The sequence below is a fragment of the Pseudophryne corroboree genome, chromosome 11, assembly GCF_028390025.1.
Source record: "Pseudophryne corroboree isolate aPseCor3 chromosome 11, aPseCor3.hap2, whole genome shotgun sequence".
In the NCBI taxonomy this organism is placed as follows: Eukaryota; Metazoa; Chordata; class Amphibia; order Anura; family Myobatrachidae; genus Pseudophryne; species Pseudophryne corroboree.
Window position 1 is genome coordinate 112,404,021 of NC_086454.1, and position 23,878 is coordinate 112,427,898.

Genomic DNA, 23,878 nt, shown 5'->3' on the forward strand with positions numbered 1-23,878 from the left:
TTTTTCTCCAATTTTTTAATTGCATTTCTCTAACGTCCTAGTGGATGCTGGGGACTCCGAAAGGACCATGGGGAATAGCGGCTCCGCAGGAGACTGGGCACATCTAAAGAAAGCTTTAGGACTATCTGGTGTGCACTGGCTCCTCCCCCTATGACCCTCCTCCAAGCCTCAGTTAGATCTCTGTGCCCGAACGAGAAGGGTGCACACTAGGGGCTCTCCTGAGCTTCTTAGTGAAAGTTTTAGTTTAGGTTTTTTATTTTCAGTGAGATCTGCTGGCAACAGGCTCACTGCATCAAGGGACTAAGGGGAGAAGAAGCGAACTCACCTGCGTGCAGAGTGGATTGGGCTTCTTAGGCTACTGGACATTAGCTCCAGAGGGACGATCACAGGCCCAGCTTGGATGGGTCCCAGAGCCGCGCCGCCGGCCCCCTTACAGAGCCAGAAGGCAGAAGAGGTCCGGAAAATCGGCGGCAGAAGACGTCCTGTCTTCAACAAGGTAGCGCACAGCACTGCAGCTGTGCGCCATTGCTCTCAGCACACTTCACACTCCGGTCACTGAGGGTGCAGGGCGCTGGGGGGGGGGCGCCCTGAGACGCAATAATAATAAACACCTTGGATGGCAAAAAAATGCATCACATATAGCTCCTGGGCTATATGGATGCATTTAACCCCTGCCAAAATACATAAAAAAACGGGAGATAAGGCCGCCGATAAGGGGGCGGAGCCTATCTCCTCAGCACACTGGCGCCATTTTCCCTCACAGCTCCGTTGGAGGGAAGCTCCCTGGCTCTCCCCTGCAGTCACTACACTACAGAAAGGGTTAAAAAAGAGAGGGGGGCACAAATTAGGCGCAGTATTAACTATACAGCAGCTATAAGGGGAAAAACACTTATATAAGGTTATCCCTGTATATATATAGCGCTCTGGTGTGTGCTGGCAAACTCTCCCTCTGTCTCCCCAAAGGGCTAGTGGGGTCCTGTCCTCTATCAGAGCATTCCCTGTGTGTGTGCTGTATGTCGGTACTTTGGTGTCGACATGTATGAGGAGAAAAATGATGTGGAGACGGAGCAGATTGCCTGTAATAGTGATGTCACCCCCTAGGAGGTCGACACCTGAGTGGATGAACTGTTGGAAGAAATTACGTGACAGTGTCAGCTCTGTATAAAAGACAGTGGTTGACATGAGACAGACGGCTACTCAGCTTGTGCCTGTCCAGACGTCTCATAGGCTGTCAGGGGCTATAAAGCGCCCGTTACCTCAGATGGCAGATATAGACGCCGACACGGATACTGACTCCAGTGTCGACGGTGAAGAGACAAATGTGACTTCCAGTAGGGCCACACATTACATGATTGAGGCAATGAAAAATGTTTTACACATTTCTGATAATACGAGTACCACCAAAAAAAGAGGTATTATGTTCGGTGAGGAAAAACTACCTGTAGTTTTCCTAAATCTGAGAAATTAAATGAGGTGTGTGATGATGCGTGGGTTTCCCCCGATAACAATTTCTAAAATGTTATTGGCATTATATCCTTTCCCGCCAGAGGTTAGGGTGCGTTGGGAAACACCCCCTGGGGTGGATAAAGCGCTCACACGCTTGTAAGGGCTCTATCCTCTCCTGAGATGGCCGCCCTTAAGGATCCAGCTGATAGAAAGCAGGAGGGTATCCTAAAATGTATTTACACACATACTGGTGTTATACTGCGACCAGCAATCGCCTCAGCCTGGATGTGCAGTGCTGGGTTTGCGTGGTCAGATTCCCTGACTTAAAATATTGATACCCTAGATAGGGACAATATATTTTTGCCTATAGAGCATTTGAAAGATGCATTTCTATATATGCGTGATGCACAGCGGAATATATTGCCGACTGGCATCAAGTCTAAGTGCGTTGTCCATTTCTACCAGTAGAGGGTTATGGACACGTCAGTGGTCAGGCGATGCGTATTCCAAACGGCATTTGGAAGTATTGCCTTATTAAGGGAAGGAGTTATTTGGGGTCGGTCTTTCAGACCTGGTGGCCACGGCAACAGCTGGGAAATCCACGTTTGTACCCCAGGTCGCCTCTCAACATGAGAAGACGCCGTATTATCAGGCGCAGTCTTTTCGTGGATAAGCGGGCAAAAGGTTCCTCTTTTCTGCCCCGTGACAGAGGGAGAGGAAAAAGGCTGCAGAAATCAGCCAGTTCCCAGGAACAGAAACCCTCTCCCGCCTCTGCCAAGCCCTCAGTATACGCTGGGGCTTTACAAGCAGAATCAGGCACGGTGGGGGGGCCCGTCTCAATGAATTTCAGCGCGCAGTGGGCTCACTCGCAAGTAGACCCCTGGATCCTTCAGGTGATATCTCAGGGGTACAAATTAGAATTCGAGACGTCTCCCCCTCGCCGTTTCCTAAAGTCGGCTTTACCGATGTCTCCTTCTGACAGGGAGACAGTTTTGGAAGCCATTCACAAGCTGTATTCCCAGGAGATGATAATCAATATACCCCTCCTGCAACAGGGAACGGGATATTATTCCACACTGTTGTGGTACCGAAGCCGGACGGCTCGGTGAGACCGATTCTAAATCTAAAATCTTTGAACACTTACATACAGAGGTTCAAATTCAAGATTGAGTCACTCAGAGCAGTGATTGCGAACCTGGAAGAAGGGGACTACATGATGTCTCGGGACATCAAGGATGCTTACCTTCATGTCAAAATTTACCCTTCTCACCAAGGGTACCTCAGGTTTATGGTACAGAACTGTCACTATCAGTTCAGACGCTGCCGTATGGATGGTCCACGGCACCCCGGGTCTTTACCAAGGTAATGGCCGAAATGATGATTTTCCTGCAAAGGAAGGGAATTTTAGTTATCCCTTACTTGGACAATTCCCTGATAAGGGTAAGATCCAGGGAACAGTTGGAGATCGGTGTAGCACTATCTCAGGTAGTGTTGCTGCAGCACGGTTGGATTCTCAATATTCCAAAATCGCAGCTGGTTCCGACGACTTGTCTTCTGTTCCTAGGGATGATCCTGGACACAGTCCAGAAAAAGGTGTTTCTCCCGGAGGAGAAAGCCAGGGAGTTATCCGAGCTAGTCAGGAACCTCCTAAAACCGAGCCAAGTCTCAGTGCATCAATGCACAAGGGTTCTGGGTAAAATGGTGGCTTCCTACGAAGCAATCCCATTCGGCAGATTCCACGCAAGAACTTTCCAGTGGGACCTGCTGGACAAATGGTCCGGGTCGCATCTTCAGATGCATCAGCGGATAACCCTGTCACCAAGGACAAGGGTGTCCCTCCTGTGGTGGTTGCAGAGTGCTCATCTTCTAGAGGGCCGCAGATTCGGCATTCAGGACTGGGTCCTGGTAACCACGGATGCCAGCCTGCGAGGCTGGGGAGCAGTCACACAGGGAAGGAATATCCAGGACTTATGGTCAAGCCTGGAGACATCACTTCACATAAATATCCTGAAGCTAAGGGACATTTACAATGCTCTAAGCTTAGCAAGACCTCTGCTTCAAGGTCAGCCTGTGTTGATCCAGTCAGACAACATCACCGCAGTCACCCACGTAAACAGACAGGGTGGCACAAGAAGCAGGAGGGCAATGGCAGAAGCTGCAAGGATTCTTCACCATGCGGAAAATCATGGGATAGCACTGTCAGCAGTATTCATTCCGGGAGTGGACAACTGGGAAGCAGACTTCCTCAGCACGACCTCCACCCGGGAGAGTGGGGACTTCACCCAGAAGTCTTCCACATGATTATAAACCGTTGGGAAAAACTCGACAGGTATTGCGCCAGGTCCAGGGACCCTCAGGCAATACCTGTAGACGCTCTGGTAACACCGTGGGTGTACCAGTCAGGGTATGTGTTCCCTCCTCTGCCTCTCATACCCAAGGTACTGAGATTGATAAGATGGTGAGGAGTAAGCACTATATTCGTGGCTTCGGATTGGCCAAGAAGGACTTGGTAACCGGAACTTCAAGAGATGCTCACGGAGGATCCGTGGCCTCTACCTCTAAGAAAGGACCTGCTCCAGCAAGGACCCTGTCTGTTCCAAGACTTACCGCGGCTGCGTTTGACGGCATGGCGGTTGAACGCCGGATCCTGAAGGAAAAAGGGCATTCCGGATGAAGTCATCCCTATCCTGATCAAAGCCAGGAAGGATGTAACCGCAAAAACATTACCACCGAAATTGGCAAAAATATGTTGCGTGGTGCGAGGCCAGTAAGGCCCGACGGTGGAAACTCAACTGGGTCGTTTCCTACATTTCCTGCAAACAGGAGTGTCTATGGGCCTGAAATTGGGGTCCATTAAGGTTCAAATTTCGACCCTGTCAATTTTCTTCCAAAAAGAACTAGCTTCAGTCCCTGAAGTTCAGACGTTTGTAAAAGGGGTACTGCATATACAGCCTCCTTTTGTGCCTCCAGTGGCACTTTGGGATCTCAATGTAGTTTTGGGTTCCAAAAGTCACATTGGTTTGAACCACTTAAATCTGTGGAGTTACAATATCTCACATGGAAAGTGGTCATGCTGTTGGCCCTGGCCTGGGCCAGGCGCGTGTCAGAATTGGCGGCTTTATCCTGAAAAAGCCCTTATCTGATGTTCCTCAGTTTCTCCCTAAGGTGGTTTCAGCGTTTCACCTGAACCAACCTATTTGTGGTGCCTGCGGCTACTAGGGACTTGGAGGATTCCAAGTTGCTGGACGTAGTCAGGGCCCTGAAAATATATGTTTCCAGGACGGCTGGAGTCAGAAAATCTGACTCGCTGTTTATCCTGTATGCACCCAACAAGCTGGGTGCTCCTGCTTCTAAGCAGACGATTGCTCGTTGGATTTGTAGTACAATTCAGCTTGCACATTCTGTGGCAGGCCTGCCACAGCCAAAATCTGTAAAAGCCCATTCCACACGGAAAGTGGGCTCATCTTGGGCGGCTGCCCGAGGGGTCTCGGCTTTACAACTTTGCCGAGCTGCTACTTGGTCAGGGGCAAACACGTTTGCTAAATTCTACAAATTTGATACCCTGGCTGAGGAGGACCTGGAGTTCTCTCATTCGGTGCTGCAGAGTCATCCGCACTCTCCCGCCCGTTTGGGAGCTTTGGTATAATCCCCATGGTCCTTTCGGAGTCCCCAGCATCCACTAGGACGTTAGAGAAAATAAGAATTTACTTACCGATAATTCTATTTCTCATAGTCCGTAGTGGATGCTGGGCGCCCATCCCAAGTGCGGATTGTCTGCATTACTTGTACATAGTTATTGTTACAAAAATCTGTTTTTTTGTTGTTGTGAGCCATCTTTTCAGAGGCTCCTTCTGTTATCATGCTGTTAACTGGGTTCAGATCACAAGTTGTACGGTGTGATTGGTGTGGCTGGTAAGAGTCTTACCCGGGATTCAAGATCCTTCCTTATTGTGTACGCTCGTCCGGGCACAGTATCCTAACTGAGGCTTGGAGGAGGGTCATAGGGGGAGGAGCCAGTGCACACCAGATAGTCCTAAAGCTTTCTTTAGATGTGCCCAGTCTCCTGCGGAGCCGCAATTCCCCATGGTCCTTTCGGAGTCCCCAGCATCCACTACGGACTATGAGAAATAGAATTATCGGTAAGTAAATTCTTATTTATTTTTTTTACATATTTTGTGGCAGATGCCTTATTTTCATTTTTCACAGCTCCCAGTTACACGCATGTGAGCATACCTGTGTGTCTTGTTTATTTTATTCATATTTTATTTTTAAATAAAGCAGCCCCTTAGATGTTTTAGCAGCCCCTCGTGAGCCCCCACAGCTGCCCTGGATCGGGAAAGTTGAGTTCGGGTGGGTTCGGTACAGTACTAAGCAGGACTGTGCAGTGAATTTTTTGTTATTCAGCCCCTGCCCTAGTGGAGCTTACCACTCTAGTCAAAACTCATTTCATATTACAAGTAGGACTGTGGGAGGAAGCAATGCTAACCTCTGTGCCACCAGAATGCCTCAGCCTGGCAAGCCAGACAGCTTCCTAGCTGTAAGCCACCATAAGACTCCATACTGGTTCCTTATTCAGTATTGTTTGTGCCTCACAGGAGCTCCTGGCCCATCTAGTGCTGCAGTGCAATGGAAAGCTGATGCAATGCAAGATCACTGAAACTCTGCTCTTCTAACACCGCAAAGTCTTGCGATAACCCTATGCAGCCCTTACATTGTACAATTATTAAGAAGAAAAGATTTACAAAATAAAGGAAAAGAACCCTGTACACCAAATGCGCATCTTGTAAATAATCCCAAAATGTGGAACATTAATAAATCAAAATTAAGATTGACTAATTGGAGCCATTAATTTGAGTCCCTAACATGAAATAATTGAGAAGAACCTCTCTCTAATGCTGGGTACACAGTGCACATTAGAAGATATATCTACTAGAGATGAGCGAGTTCAGCCCTGGAATTATATGGCAGACATAAAGACATAGGTGTGTTTGGAAAATCTAGTTTTCTCCGGCAGTTGCCATGTCAGGTTCCACCGGATTATGATTCTGTCTCTTCTAAATTTGGCTGACTTTGGCCACATATGTGGTCTCTCCCCACTATATTGGAAAACACTTTGTCAAACTTGGAATTTCCATTTCCACCTTTGCGGCTATATGTTTTCACAAATCTGGTTGTGATGTTGAAGCTTGTTTCATATTCTGCTCTAGGCTTTAGTTTAAACCTCAGATCAAGTACAGCAGCACCCCTGGAATTATACGGCAGCGCCTCTGGACTTATACAGCAGATAGGCAGCACCCCTGGATTTATACAGCAGATAGTCAACACCCCATGACTTATACAGAATAGACAGCACCCCTGGAGAATTACACAGCACAGCAGTCTGGCAGCTGCACCCAGGACTTAAACTTCAGTGGGGCAGCACCCCTGGACTGATGTGGCAGACAAAGAAAAGACGTGCCCTCCCCCCCACCCTCATGTTGTATAAACAGGACATGCACACTTTAACAAACCAATCATTTCAGCGACAGGGTCTGCCACACGACTGTGGCTGAAATGGTTGGTTTGTTTGGGCCCCCACAAAAAAAGGAGCAATTAATTTCTCCTTGCACAAGTTGGCTCTACAGAGGCAAGATGTTGTCCTCATCCTCTGATTCCTTACCACCTTCAGTGTTTACATTCTCATCCTCACAGAGAAATAATTCCACACCGAAGAGGTGGATTTTTTGGTATTTTGCCCAGGCATGACAATGGGCTTTTTCATCCCATTGCCAACAACTGTCTCCACTGGTGCCTTATTCAAACAAATCACATCACCATCAGAATCCTCACTGTCAACTTCCTCCTCAGTGCCAGCTACATCATTATTCTCCTAATCTTGGTGCACTTCTACAGTGACATCCTCAATCTCAATATCAGCAACTGGATTGGGGGTGCTCCTCACAGTGCTTGCAGAGGATGTGCAAATGGTGGTAGGAGCCTCCTCTTCCCATACAGTGTTGTGAAGGTCAGGCCTAGACATTGCAACCGCGGAGACACTTGGACTCTCCTTGGGGATTTGTGATATCTCTGAACACACAGTTGTTTTTTCCTGTGCTTTAATAAGCTTTATTTTTTAATTTTTCAAGAGGGGGGAGGGCTTCCATCTTCATGAGAAGCTGAACCACCAGTCATCAACATAGGCCAAGGTCTTAGACTTTCCTTGCCACTTTGTGTCGTGAATGGCATATTGCCAATTTGCCGTTTCTCATCAGATTTTTTTTTTTTGGTTATTAATTTTTGCTTCTTGGATTTTACATGCCATCTATGACATTGGGCATCAACCTTAGCAGACGACATTGATGGAATTGCATCTTCAATGACATGACTGGTGGCAGCAGCTTCAGCACTAGTACACTAGTACTAGAAAGTGGATCCTGATCTTTCACTATTTGTTCCTTCAAATGTTTGTTTTCCATTTCACAGGACAGCACCCCTTTATTTTTTCAGCACACAGAACAGTGCCACTTTATTTTTACAGCATACAGAATAGCCCTCATTTATTTTTACAGCACCCCTGTATTTTTATAGCATACAGGACAGGGCCACAGCGTTCCTTTATTTTTAAAGCACCCGACAGGGCCACAGCGCGCCTTCATTTTTACAGCATCCCTGTATTTTTTACAGCATACAGGACAGAGCCACAGTATTTCTTTATTTTTACAGCACCCATGTATATTTACAGCATACAGGACAGGGCCACAGCGATCCTACCCGACAGGGCCACAACGCTCATCACTAATTCAGACACCTCCTGAGTTTTATTTTTCCTTTGACATTTTGGAAAACAACAACAGACACTAATAAAAGCACAAATCTTTGCTGAGATATCCGGACTGAGGACCTAATTTATGTATGTACACAAATGCAATTACGATTTTCTAGGCTATAGAGCTGCTAATGTTAGCAAGTGAAGCTGTCACTCAGTAATTAAAAGCGACGCCCATCGGACTTAATCACAATTCCATACGCATTAGCAGACTATACACAATTACGAAGAACTTGGAATCTAAGGGATGGTTTATAGCTATGTAGACTGGCCACAGCAGTAGCGACTCAGATAATAATAATAATAATAATAATAATTTTTATTTATATAGCGCTCTTTCTCCAACAGGACTCAAGGCGCTTTACAGATATCAAAAACAATGCACATGATACAGAGGATTTGAGTAATACAACAATAGATAAGCCACACAGACATAGAAGAAAACCTTAAGCACACAGAAAGCATAATGCAGGATTGGTGTAGGCATTTTGGATAATAACTTCCAAGGGTTGTGTATTCCACCCTCACAAGGTACCAAGTGCGGCAGCCATCTTGGGCGCTCAGTGTAGGATTACCCAGGGTGGAATAGTCCACCCCTAGAAGAGATGACACAAAATGGGGGTGATTTCAGAGTCCTACAGTTCAGAGTAGGGTTCCATCAAAACCATTTGGCCTATGTATTTTTCATCCCATCCACAAGTGTACCATATGGGGCAGCCATGTTTGGCGCACTTTGAAGGTTACACTGTGGGAGGTGAGCCATACAAGGGCCAAGTTCATGTATGGGAAAACTTACGCTTATGTAGTAGTATGATGTACCCTGTATGTAGGGCGCAATGGCAAGGCGTGCAATCAGTGGTGGTAAACATTACATTACAGGAAGAACACATGGTGGGGTGGAAGCGAGAAATGGAGGGAAAAAACCACACAATAGCAGGTAACTAGTGGCAGAAGTAGAATTGGGATAACATTATTTTGATCAGATCATAGTATGGGTGGGTAGGAGAATGTGGGGGGCATACTCAGAAGCAATGGGGATGTCCTTGCTGAGACTGGTCCTGGTGCTCTGCCCCCACAGTTCCCTGTTCATCTTGATGGTTAGGCCCAGGGGCAGACTTGATGTTCTCAGCCAGAGAGGTGGTAAGCCTGGTCTTGGTGTTCTCATGTTTGAGGCGAGGAGAGGCCACATAAATTTCCAGAGTTTTGTGGTTGTAATGCAGTCCTTCTGTTAATGTGTAAGTTTGTTTGCCTTCTGTTTTCCTTCGGTTTAACGCAGGTATAACACTGCTGTTGATTATAGCTGCCACTTCATAAAATAACCACTGCTGCGTCCTATAGTACTGGCGTCCTAGGCTATGAATAAATAAGTCTACAAACACATGTCCTTTCTGATTACAACCCCCTCGCCCACACAGCAACCCTGTACCAAAAGGTGTTAATCACAACTACCAAATGTGAGGTCAGTAAACCCCAGTCAATCACTATAAGTTTTTGCAGACTACAGATATTAATCCACTTAAAACAATTTTCTAAACATGCAATGTAATGTGCAATATTCTGCAGTAATTACCAAATAGTTCTCTCGCAAGAAAGTAGCAATATTCTGCAGTAATTACCAAATAGATCTCTAGCAAGAAAGTAGCAATATTCTGCAGAAATTACCAAATAGATCTCTAGCAAGAAAGTAGCAATATTCTGCAGTAATTACCAAATAGATCTCTAGCAAGAAAGTCGCAATATTCTGCAGTAATTACCAAATAGATCTCTAGCAAGAAAGTAGCAATATTCTGCAGTAATTACCAAATAGATCTCTTGCAAGAAAGTAGCAATATTCTGCAGTAATTACCAAATAGATCTCTTGCAAGAAAGTAGCAATATTCTGCAGTAATTACCTGTTGATGAAAAGGAGAGACAGGAGCCAATGTTGAATATCAGTTGAAGATGTAACTAATGACACACAGGTTTAACACTGCTGTTGATTTTAGCTGCCACTTGATATCTAGCCACTTCATATAATAGCCACTGCAGCGTCCTATAGGACTGGCGTCCTAGGCTATACTGTATTTGCACAAAGTTCACAATGCAAGCAGTATTTCAGTGGAAACCTTGTGCATGCACATTGTTTATCGCAGTACACGTGCAGTTTGTTGATAATTGTTCTGTTGCATGAACATCGGCCTTTGCGTACAAACATGAATTAAGCGGTGAGTATTGGGCAGGGACTAAAATATATTTCCATGCTTCTCAGTATGCATTTTGCAGTACTCTCAGTTTGAATGAAGACATTATGATAGCCATTTACTAGGTTCCACCAGTTGCACTTCTCTTACTTAATATATCTGTGTGCAATGGAAGATTAAGACTATCTGTAACAGGTGAGGTCCCATAAAGGGAAGCCTTAAAATGTATCTATGAAAGAAATTCATGAGGTCTATTAGACATGAAGTGTGGCATACTTACCTACATTACTAATCTCCTCTCTGGGAGATGCCAGAGAGGAGAAGCAGGTGGACGGCGAGGGGGGTGGGCTGAGCTAATTGCATCATTAGGCCTCACCTCCTCATGGGAAAAATTGTGCGATTTGGCCTATATTTCATAAGAGCGGGGCTAAAATGGTGCGATTAGCATATAATTGCGTCATTAGGTCCTGTCCCCTCCGCTGAGTTCACGGTTTCTCTGTATTTCTCTCCCCATTCTGCCCACTTCACTAGGAAGTGGGCACAATGAGGAAGGGGTGCCCATTCTCCCAGGGGCTGCAGGGGACTACCCGAAAAACTGTGTGTCTCCCACAGAATCGGGGAAAGTAGGAAAGTATGAACTGTGGGTGTCATCATTACTGATCTGGGCACAAAGTAGTTACCAGTATACTCCTGTTAAAATTGTCCACTGTTTGTTTGAGGTTTTAGTTTAAATCAATCTTACTGTGTTTGTTTTTTCCTACAGTCACTAAACTGTATACAGTACATACTACATGCCTTACCTGCTGTCTAACATTGTGTCTGTCTTTCTCTAGGATGAGGAATTTGAGCAATTTCCAGGACTGTGCTGTGGAATCTGCGTTAAAAAAGCATGCTACATTACACTGCCGAATGGACAGATTCAGGTTTTATTGGTACATAACCCTTCAAGTACCTAATTTCCTCTGTTGTATAAATACAGTACCATGAATTTAATTTCTGTCTTCTTACCAACATGCCTCTTAGTGAAATGTAAGGATAAGACCAACGAGAAAAAAAAATCAGTTGTCGGGAGGAAGCACTGTCTTATATATTTATTTATATTACAGTATACAAAAACAACTTTTATTGGATATGCTTTAAAAAGGTGTTAATACCGTAATTCCACACAATCAGTGCTCTGTATTGCTTATACGACAAGGTTTTTTGTATCTGGTTTTATCCGTGTGTCCTACAGTAGGACTTTTACATGCAAAATACGAGAGAAATAAACAATAATGAATATTATGATAGAAAAAAAGAAAAAAATCTTGTGTAGACAGTGATTAAAAACAAAGTTGTGTACTGTCTATTTACTTCACAAGATTTTATTTTTCTTTCTATCACTTTATTCATTATTGTTTATTTTTCAAATATTTGGCATGCAAAAGTCCTATTATAGGATTCAGATAAAACCAGATGCAAAAACATTTTAAAGTTGTTTTTATATTATATTATATAATATAATATAATAAAAATATAAAGAGACCGAGTGCACCCTCAGACAACTGATTCTTTCCTCTTTGGTCTTATCTATATACACATTGTACAGTATGTTACTCAGTGGGTAGCACCACCTGACTGTCTGTATTGAAATCCAAGGGTGTAGGGTGTGTTAAATTATAAATTAGGAGCATAAGAGTACACCATCAATTTGGTAGGGCTACATAGCTCCTCTACTCAAAATAAAGATGCTCAATTTTGTTTTACTCAGATCTGTCTCCAACCAGTTTTCCAGAGCATGTCTAAAATGTCAAAATTGCAGGAATATTTTTGTACTTTAGATTAGCTAAAAAAAAATAGTTTTAATTCCAACAAGGTGAGGATATGTTAGCATGTTTGTACTGGTCAAACCACATATGAGCTGATCTGACCATGTTAGTTCGACTACTGTATGCTCAGAATTTTTTATATACGTATGTTCCAAAATGGCTACTTTTCAATAGTGTTTTGTGGCAAAATGTAATAGCCTCTGAGTTCCGGAAGTGCAGGAATTTTGTGCGTTTTTTTAAAGCAGCAATCATTTACAAGGCAAAACCAGGTTTGTTTTGCCTTACAGTATAAATGATTGCTGCTTTAAAAAAAACAGACAGACTCGCAAAATTCCTGCACCTCCATAACTCAGAGGCTATAGGGCAGCACAGACTGTGTAATGGTTAGTATTACTGCATCACAGCACTGAGGTCATGGGTTCAAATCCCACCATGGCCCTACCTATGTGGAGTTTGTATATTCTCCCAGTGCTTGCGTGGGTTTCCTACGGGTACTTCGGTTTCCTTCCACAATCCAAAAATAATACTAATAGGTTAATTGGCTCCCAACAAAAATTAACCCTAGTGTGAATGTGTGTGCATGTGGTAGGGAATATGCGGGTCAAATGTATGAAGCAAGAGTGGAGAGGTGAACCAGTGGTTCAGCTGTTCTGGATAATTTTATAGTATGCAAATACTACTAAATGTTACGTCAACACTGATTGGTTGCCATGGGCAACTTCTTCACTCTTATCACTGCTTCATACATTAACCCCATAGGGCCGCCTCACGCTGCCTTCCCCTCCACCGGCCGCCTCATGATGCTCCCCCCGCCGGCCACCTCACGATGCTGCCCCCGCCGCTGCTGTCAGCGCAGGACAGGACACAGGGAACGGCCAAATCCGACAGTCGGATTTGGCCGCCCTTTGAATAGGGGTTGTCGGGTCCATTCCGACAACTGTATGTCGGAATGGACCTGACTCTTATTGAATATACCCCATAAAGTGTAAGCTCCACTGGGGCAGGTGCTGATGTGAATGTCCAGATACTCTCTGTAAAGCGCTGTGGAATATGTGTGCACTATATAAATAACTGATAATAAATAATAATATTCCATTTAGCCGTTGATGTAAAGGGCATTTACAGTGTCTATCTTGAATTTTTTCAATAGCTCCACCTTTAGATCCGTAGTTCCTGAACCTATTTTTCCAGAAAAATAGTACTGGTAATGTTTTTTTATTAGACTTCATATTGTTAAAAAAAAAAGTATTTTTAAAAATATTAAAATATGTACTCATTTAAGCTTGAAAAGGCAACATTTTAATGTGAACAGCAAGCCGCGAAAAGAATGGAGACTCTCAAACTTGAACCTTGAATGCTAAATTGCAAACCTCAAAGCTGAATAGAAATATTTTGTAGATTATATCATTATCTTGAAGTTCTCAGGATACCCCAGAAATGGAAAACGAACGGTGTCCTCTGAACTATATGTGAATTACTTTTGATTGCAACAGTATATACACAAAGTAAACAATTCTATTTTTATTCAAGTATATTAAGGGGGGTATTCAGTGTCGGAAAAACTGCACTTTTCGGCAGTTTTTAGTTTGAATATGCATTCGACCTATTCAATTAAAGTGCCCTTTTTTTTGACTGAGTTACTCGCCGATCCACGTGTTTTTCTCAGAAATTTTCGACAGTTTACCGCTGATACAGATTCGACTTGTAATCAAGTCGAATCTGCATTGTCGGACTGCTGGCCGGAAACGGCCAGCATTGAATAGTGACGAGTCGGATCCTCTCCATCAGAGAGGATCCGACTTCTATTAAATACACCCATATACTGTATAGCTATTCATAGCAGATAAGATAAGCAGACTAATGGAATTGAGTGTATTACTTGTAATGTCAATGTATTGGTTTTTTTTATTAAACTCTGTTTTGTTTTCCATAATTTTTTAAGAATGGAAACACTTGGTCTGTGCCTGGTGACAACTGTACAGTCTATAGTTGTAGTAGGCAAGAAAGTGGAACCTTTCTCACTACAGTCACAACGGAGACCTGTGAATATAACAGTACTGATGATTGTGGTCCTGTAAGTATAAAATCTCATGCGTACATATCTGTATTTTTACATATCTTGAGACTTTATTTATGGCATACACAAATAATATTAACTAGCTGATGGGCCTGGTAAGGTTTGCTGGGCTGAACATTTTACCCCTTTTAACCCCCTTAGGAGTTACATCTCCACACTTCCCTGCTTAGTGGATGGCTACAAATAACTGTCACAGTTTCCAGACCACCCAGCAGGTCACATGTTCCAGGTCACCCAGCAGGTGCACAGAGAGAGTTCACCGACTCTCATTTTTCAGAGCATAATGGCGATGCAATATTTAGTTACTTAACTCCGAAACAAAGCAACCAATTACAGCGCTAATATTTTTCTGCAAATTTACGGGCTAAGGGGCAGATGTATGAAACCTGGAGAAGAGATACGTTGGGAGGTGATAATGCATCAGCCAATCAGCTCATAACTATCAATTTACAACCTGGGTTTGAAAAATTACCTTTATGAGTTGACTGGTGCGTTATCACCTTCCATTTTTTTTCAATTCTCCAGTCTTACTACATCTGCCCCTAAGACCTTTAATTTGGTATGTGATGTGTCCTGCTCAGACAATGGCATCATCGAATGATATCACTCATAAAAGTCATCCTTCTGCTATTAATATACAGTAAAGATTTGAGTTATTTATACTTTTCTCATTCCACCAAGTTTAAATACTATTCACATCAGCACATAAAATATAAATTAAGCAGAGCACCATGTAAAATTATAGAATACATTGTAAACACAAACTTGTATAGTATCCAATCAGAAGCCTTTATATTTACCATATATTTAACAGTGTTTTCAATTACAGAAAAAGCATTAATCTATGTAAATCACTTTGCAATTTGTGGTTCTGATTCCATCTCCGAAACACATTGGAAGTAGCTTCTTTGTGAGCGGAGACGTATGCATGGGAATGTAACTGGTCAACATATTTTAAACTAGTGACATTCTTGAGTAATTAACCCCTTTGTGAATTAATAGTTTGTACACTAGTCCAGCTCACATAATGAAAACTTCCAACACAGAGGTGCCCTAGACACAGGACAAGATCAGCTACCTAGAGCCCCACACCTCAGGTGGCCCAATAGCCAACCAGATTAAGAGGGGGCACGTGCGCCTCCTATCTCTGAGGGACCTCTGCTACCACATGTCAGATCACCAATGATCTGTTACACGACTCTTTTCAACTCACTGTGCTATTGATAAGTGAAAGCCTTTGTAGAGACTTGCTGTACATGCTTGTGGGGGAGGGGGGGGGGGGTGACGACTCATGTGGCTAGTGAGAAGCACAGGTGACAAATATAGGCATGAGTTGCAGATTTTCATTAACTTGTGCATCACAGGAGTAGAGAGTCTAGCATTAGTTAGAACATGTTTAGATATCACCACTCAGAATAGCAGAACAGAGCTCATCCTCTATTTGAGCAGAGAGGCAGGCTCAGATAGGGGATGAGCAGAAAGGATGGTGCAGACAGGGGATGAGCAGAGAGAATGGTACAGACAGGAGATAAGCAGAGAGGCTGGTGCAGACAGTGGATGAGCACAGAGGCTGATGCAGACAGGATGAGCAGAGAGGCAGGCTCAGGTAGGGGATGAGCAGAGAGGATGCTGCAGACAGGGGATGAGCAGAGACAATGGTGCAGACAGGGGATAAACAGAGAGGTTGGTGCATACAGTGGAAGAGCACAGAGGCGGGTGCAGACAGGCTGAGCAGAGAGGCAGGTGCAGACAGGGGATGAGCAGAGAGGCTGGTGCAGACAGTGGATGAGCACAGAGGCTGGTGCAGACAGGCTGAGCAGAGAGGCAGGTGCAGACGGGATGAGCAGAGAGACAGGTGCAGACGGGATGAGCAGAGAGGCAGGTGCAGACAGGATGAGCAGAGAGGCTGGTGCAGACAGGATGAGCAGAGAGGCTTGTGCAGACAGGAGATAAGCACAGAGGCAGTTTATGAGAACAGAGGCTGGTGCAGACAGAATGAGTAGAGAGGCAGGTGCAGAGGGGATCAGCACAGAGGCTGGTGCAGACAGGGGATGAGCACAGAGGCTGGTGCAGACAGTGGATGAGCACAAAGGCAGGTGCAGACAGTGGATGAGCACAGAGGCAGGTGCAGATGGGATGAGCACAGAGGCAGGTGCAGGCAGGGGATGAGCAGAAAGGCTGGTGCAGACGGGATGAGCAGAGAGGCTGGTGGAGACAGGATGAGCAGAGAGGAAGGTGCAGACAAGATGAGCAGAGAAGTTGGTGCAGACAAGGGATGAGTAGAGAGGCTGGTGGAGACAGGATGAGCAGAGAGGAAGGTGCAGACAAGATGAGCAGAGAAGTTGGTGCAGACAAGGGATGAGTAGAGAGGCTGGTGCAGACAGGATGAGCAGAGAGGCTTGTGCAGACAGGAGATAAGCACAGAGGCAGTTTATGAGAACAGAGGCTGGTGCAGACAGAATGAGTAGAGAGGCAGGTGCAGAGGGGATCAGCACAGAGGCTGGTGCAGACAGGGGATGAGCACAGAGGCTGGTGCAGACAGTGGATGAGCACAAAGGCAGGTGCAGACAGTGGATGAGCACAGAGGCAGGTGCAGATGGGATGAGCACAGAGGCAGGTGCAGGCAGGGGATGAGCAGAAAGGCTGGTGCAGACGGGATGAGCAGAGAGGCTGGTGGAGACAGGATGAGCAGAGAGGAAGGTGCAGACAAGATGAGCAGAGAAGTTGGTGCAGACAAGGGATGAGTAGAGAGGCTGGTGGAGACAGGATGAGCAGAGAGGCAGATGGGATGAGCAGAGATGTTGGTACAGATAGGGGATGAGCAGAGATGCTGGTGGAGACAGGATGAGCAGAGAGATAGGTGCAGACAGGATAAGCAGAGATGCAGACTCAGATAGGGGATGAGCAGAGAGGCTGGTGCAGACAGGGGATGAGCAGAGAGATAGGTACAGACAGGATAAGCAGAGATGCAGGCTCAGATAGGGGATGAGTAGAGTGGCTGGTGCAGGCAGGGGATAAGCGGAGAGGCTGGTGCAGACAGGATGAGCAGATAGATAGGTGCAGACAGGATAAGCAAAGATGCAGGCTCAGATTGGGGATGAGCAGAGAGGCTGGTGCAGACAGGGGATGAGCGGAGAGGCTGGTGCAGACAGGATGAGCAGATAGATAGGTGCAGACAGGATAAGCAGAGAGGCAGACTCAGATGAGAATGAGCAGAGATACATACTCAGATGGCACAGAGAGGCAGATGCACACATGGCATGAGCAGAGAGACGGGTACAGATGTGATGAGTATAGAAGCTGGTGCAGACAGTTGAAGGGAAGGGAGGCTGGAGAAGATGGGAATGGCATAGAGGTTTCAGCAGACAGGAGAAGGGCAGAAATGCTGGTACAGATTTTTGAATGGGAATGAAGCGCGCATAGTCATTAGCTGCTGTATAAGAAAGACTATTTAAATGAGCTACCAGGAAGTAACAGTAAATTATTATTATTAATGTGACAGTGTTTTATTGGACCCATTTTTATTTTTAGCATAGGGCCCCGAATAAGCCCAGGCCACCTTTGCACCTGAATGTGGAGATGACATATGAGTTTTACTTCAGTGAATACCACTGTGTGGATTGCACGGCATGTCATGCTGAACTCCATTTCAAATGAAGCCTAGCAATCTAGAGAGATGGTACATTCTGCAAACTTTTGAGATCCTGGACCTCTGTTTGAAGTGTGTATGGGAAGGCGATCTCCAATGGTCCATTATTGCCAGAAAAGTATTATTACCATATTTACTGGCCTTAATGTAACTCTAAACCCAACAAATTCATCTTAAAATAGTTTTCTACATACTCAGTGCATCTGGGAACTTCTCCTTTAACATTTAGGGGGGAGTTTATCAATCCTTCTATAGGGTACAAGAAAAGTTGCCATAGCAACCAATCAGTATCTGGTGCATGATAGCTAGAATCTGGTTGCTATGGACAACACCTCCACTTTACAAGGTATGATAACTCCCCTCCATAATCCATATCAGTTATAATTCACTTTAATACACAGTAAGTGTTGACTTTACAAGATCCATATTTTAAGTAATGCTATTCTCATGCCAATAGAATCAGGAATATGAGATATCACCATACATTTGCTGTGGGCAGTGTGTCCAGGTTCGTTGTGTGCTCATGACTGGTACAACAGTTGAAAGCTTTTTACAGGTAAGTTGCCATCAACTTTGAGGCTCTGTCATTATATAATATTTGGGGAGATTGCACCAGGAGAATGTATTAAATATGAATGATCCATTATGAATGCACATAGGGCCTAATTCAGACCTGATCGCAGCAGCAAATTTGTTAGCTGATGGGCAAAACCATGTGCACTGCAGGTGAGGCAGATGTAACATGTGCAGAGAGTTAGATGTGGGTGAGTTATTTTGTTTCTGTGCAGGGTAAATACTGGCTGCTTTATTTTTACACTGCAATTTAGATTTCAGTTTGAACACACCCCACCCAAATCTGATTGGCCCTACACACTGGCAGATCCGCCGCCGAGCTGCCCGACGGCGGATACGGCCAAAGGGCGACACGGTGGCAGGGGGGCAGTGACGGGGGGGAGTGAAGTTTCTTCACTCCACCCGTCACCCGGCTCCATAGCAGTGCAGGCAAATATGGACGAGATCGTCCATATTGGCCTGCCTGCACAAGCAACTGGACACCAGCGATGAACGAGCGCAGGGCCGCGCATCGTTCATCGCTGGTGCCTCCACACTGAAAGATATGAACGGTATCTGATGGATGAAACGCGTCGGGTGTACCTCTACTGACTCTCCGTTTTTAAAGATAAGCAACACTCTCTTATCTTAAACCTTTCATCAGTATAATATTGATTTTACTGAATTTATGTGATCCAGGGTTCTAGCTATTTATATCTTTTTACTTTTTGTATTTTCAGTTTTATATCCTCCACTCCCTTTTTTTAACCCATCTCTATATTTTAAATTGTATTAATAAATATATTGTTATTTTTTCTAAGACGTATCCTGCAATATTCTTCATATTTATATAACTTATCAGACACTGTTAGTCGCTGACACCCCTATCCGCCCTTTTTTCCATGTATACATACTTGCTAATTAGGACAGCTTAGTCTGTGCATATCCTATCCATTTCCATTCCACCTAAGATGGTGTGTGGTATAGTAGATTGGAAATGTTGTGTTGTTAGTTGTTACTGGTAAAGTTCAGACTAACAGTACTAAAACAATCATCCAAGTGCCGCCTCCAACAAGTGGCACCCCTAGGCATATGCCTTACTTGCCTAATGGTAAATTAACCACTGATCATAGTAACACATTTATCAAATAGTGCTTGAAACTTCTTGAACAATAGATTTAATATTAGTTGCATTTTGTAAAGTCATTTACTGTACATTCACACACACATTACATAAATTACTGTTTATGTATTACTAGGCTATGTACAGTAAACAGTGTCGGACTGGCGCATGAAGGGCCCACCGGGGGAATGCAGTGGTTGGGGCCCATGTTTACGGGTGTGGCCAGTCTCCAGAGAGGGTGCGGTCAGCCACCACAAAGGCTTGATAGTAAACACTACTAGTGCATGCATGACGATGTACCAGATTAATAACAGCAATGCACTGTAGAGAATACACCATAGTCCTGTTCAGTATAAGGTAACATATGTATAATGTATAATTCAAGTGCACAGTCTGGAACCTGATCACTAGAGGAGGAGGTGTGGGCCCTCAGGCAGTGGGGCCCACGGGGAGTTTCCCGAACACCCTGTGAGCCAGTCCAACCCTGACAGTAAATTTTAAAATGTAGAATTTCCACACAGGTTACTTTACATATTTGACAATATACAGTAGCTCAATAAAATAAATTGTGCCATGACAATGTAACATACATTTTTATTCTTTCACAAGTAGAGTACTAGTTTCTAATAAAAACAAAATGAGATAAGTAAATTCCATTAACAGTAAACCTTAAAATACTGGCAGGCTGGTATCAAGTGAACTTATGAAAGAAATATGCTTGTGGCTGCAGTATGTCTGATTCTCTTTACCTGTTATCTGTACACACTGATTCTGATTTGCAGGAAAATGAAACCATCACCTTTCCTGATGACAAGTGTAGATCCTATACCTGTGTGAGGTTTGGAAATCAGTTGATTACTGAAATGACAACACAGACATGTGAATATCAGAGTTCAAATGATTGTGGATATGTAAGTTATTAGCGAATATAGTTTACTGAATGTAGTAGAGCTACTGTATGTAAAACTTAGTTAATACTATAAGTTACCAATCCAGTTAACTTATTAAGGATTGATTACCTCTCTTCTTTGTACCCAAAGTATTTATGCAACTTGTCTTCAACTGCCAAAATCACTTATTCTCCAATTTTTTTTTTGACTCAGGCTTCTAGCCCCATCTTTCCACTGGTGATGTCCTCACAAAATTTATCAATAATCTACAGACAGGAAAGTCAGATTTTTGACCCTCACCTTCATGGACCTTTCTGCCACTTTTAATACCATTGACTACAATCATTCCTATGAATCCTTCACTCCATTGACCTTTATAATACATTTCTTTCTTGAGTCAAATTCCAAACCACTCCTGCAGTGTCTCTCTCTCCAGTACATCCTCCCCTCCAATCTTACTCTGTTTTGGGGTTCCACAAGGCTCTATTCTCTTCCCTGTGTTTTTTTCACTGTACAGCTCGGCTCTTGGTGAGGCTGGTTTAGCAGTTATTTCTGTTGTTTAAAAACTCAGTCAAAGCTGGTGACCATTGGAGACATTGACAAACCTTGGATTATTAAATTTAGCACCAAGTCTTTTCCAGACTGCTTCACTTCTCGGAAGCCTACTCATCCTCCTATAAAACCCTCAACCAACCTGCAGGGCTTTAAATGTGCTCTGATAATGCACATGTTCATGAAAGCCAGTGTCGACACTAGAATTTCAAAATGGTTCAACATGTTGACAGGTCCCATGTCATCATCCTCAGAATGTCAACATGTTCAAAATGTCACCATCTAAAATGTCACTATGTGAAATATCAACATTCTCAGAATGTTGGTAGTAGAGATGTGTGGCGGGCACTTTTCGGGTTTTGTGTTTTGGTTTTGGATCTTGATCCCCGCTCGTGTTTGGATCTGGATTGGTTTTGCAAAAACCACCCTTTTGGGTTTTGGATCTGGATGATTTAAAAAAAACCCATAAAAACAGCTAAAATCACAGAATGTGGGGGTAATTTTGATCCTATGGTATTAGTAACCTCAATAACATTCATTTCCACTCATTTCCAGTCTATTCTGAACACCTCACATCTCACAATATTGTTTTTAGGCCAAAAGGTTGCACCGTGGTCGCTGTATGACTAAGCTAAGCAACACAAGTGGTCAGCACAAACACTTGGCCCATCTAGGAGTGGCACTGCAGTGTCAGACAGGATGGCAGTTTAAAAAACTAGGCCCCAAAGAGCACATAATGCAAAGAAGAAAAAGAGGTGCAATGAGCTAGCTGGATGACTAAGCTAAGCGACCCAAGTGGGCGGCACAAACACCTGGCCCATCTAGGGGTGGCACTGCAGTGTCAGACAGGATGGCAGTTTTAAAAACTAGGCCCCAAAGAGCACATAATCAAAGAAAAAAAGAGGTGCAAGATGGAATTGTCCTTGGGCCCTCCCGCCCACCCTTATGTTGTATAAACAGGACATGCACACTTTAACAAACCAATAATTTCAGCAACACGACTTTGGCTGAAATAATTGGTTTGTTTGGGCCCCCACCAAAAAAGAAGCAATTAATCTCTCCTTGCACAAACTGGCTCTACAGTGGCAAGATATCATCCTCATCCTCAGATTCCCCCCCCCCCCCCCCGTCAGTGTTTACATCATCATCCTCATAGAGAAATAATATTAAAATAAACAAAACCACATCATTTAGGTATTAGTGGACTGCTTGCGCTATTACCCAAAGTTTCTGAACTTTACAAAGACTTATGATGAATGCGTCAATGACTTATGATGAATGCGCTGCAGGTGACGTATAAGGAAGGATATTCCAAGGGGGTTAACGTCCTTACCCCTACTTATTATGGATTGACAAAGGCAACAGATGGCTTGACACCTGTTGTCCGGATTTGTGGAAAAATAAATCCACACCGAAGAGTTGGCTTTTCTGGTAATTTGCCCAGGCATGACAATGGGCTTATTCGTCCCACGGACAACAACTATCTCCCCCAGTGCCTGATTTAAACAAACCACATCACCATCAGAATCCTCCTCATCAACTTCCTCCTCAGCGCCAGTAACACCCATATCCTCATCCTGGTGTACATCAACAGTGACATCTACAATTTGAATATCAGAAACTGGACTGTGGGTGCTCCTTCCATCACTTGCAGAGGGCGTGCAAATGGTGGAAGGAGCCACCGCTTTCCGTCCAGTGTTGGGAAGGTCAGGCATCGCAACCGCTAACACACTTGGACTCTCCATGGGGATTTGTGATACTATCTTAGAACGCAGTTCTTTACTGTGCTTTTGCCAGCTTAACTCTTTTCATTTTTCTAGCGGGAGGATGAGGGCTTCCATCGTCATGTGAAGCTGAACCACTAGTCATGAACATAGGCCAGGGCCTTAGCCATTCCTTGCCACTCCGTGTCGTAAATGGCATATTGGCAAATTTACGTTTGACCTCAGATGATTTAAATTTATTTCTCTAACGTCCTAGTAGATGCTGGGGACTCCGTAAGGACCATGGGGAATAGACGGGCTCCACAGGAGACTGGGCACTCCAAAGAAAGATTTAGTACTACCTGGTGTGCACTGGCTCCTCCCTCTATGCCCCTCCTCCAGACCTCAGTTAGAATCTGTGCCCTGCCAGAGCTGGGTGCTTTTAGTGGGCTCTCCTGAGCTTGCTAAGAAGAAAGTATTTTAGTTTAGGTTTTTTATTTTCAGAGAGCTTCTGCTGGCAACAGACTCTCTGCTACGTGGGACTGAGGGGAGAGAAGCAAACCTACTAACTGCGGCTAGGTTGCGCTTCTTAGGCTACTGGACACCATTAGCTCCAGGGGGATCGAACACAGGTACCTAACCTTGATCATCCGTTCCCGGAGCCGCGCCGCCGTCCCCCTCGCAGAGCCAGAAGTACAGAAGCAGCAGAAGCATGAAGACATCGAAATCGGCGACAGAAGACTCCTGTCTTCACTTAAGGTAGCGCACAGCACGGCAGCTGTGCGCCATTGCTCCCGCAGCACACCCGCACACTCCGGTCACTGTAGGGTGCAGGGTGCAGGGGAGGGCGCCCTGGGCAGCAATTAAGGTACCTTTTGGCAAAATAATACATATATCCAGTCAGGCACTGGATATATGTTCGAGCCCCCGCCATTTTTTACACATAGAAGCGGGACAGAAGCCCGCCGCTGAGGGGGCGGGGCCTTCTTCCTCAGCACACCAGCGCCATTTTCTCTTCACAGCTCCACTGGAAAGACGCTCCCCAGGCTCTCCCCTGCAGTATCCAGGTGCAAAAAGGGTAAAAAAAGAGAGG

At 44.5% G+C, this 23,878-nt stretch overlaps 1 protein-coding gene across 1 annotated transcript in view; it reads left to right on the forward strand.

Moving 5' to 3' along the window:
• The window catches only part of LOC134969044 (mucin-2-like), a 695,488-nt gene that overhangs the window by 574,570 nt on the left and 97,040 nt on the right, over positions 1-23,878 (forward strand). Inside the window, exons 37-40 of the mRNA XM_063944753.1 lie at positions 11,265-11,363; positions 14,182-14,313; positions 18,423-18,521; positions 20,423-20,551. Of these exons, the coding sequence (XP_063800823.1) occupies positions 11,265-11,363; positions 14,182-14,313; positions 18,423-18,521; positions 20,423-20,551 (459 nt within the window). The remainder of the gene's footprint in view (positions 1-11,264; positions 11,364-14,181; positions 14,314-18,422; positions 18,522-20,422; positions 20,552-23,878) is intronic.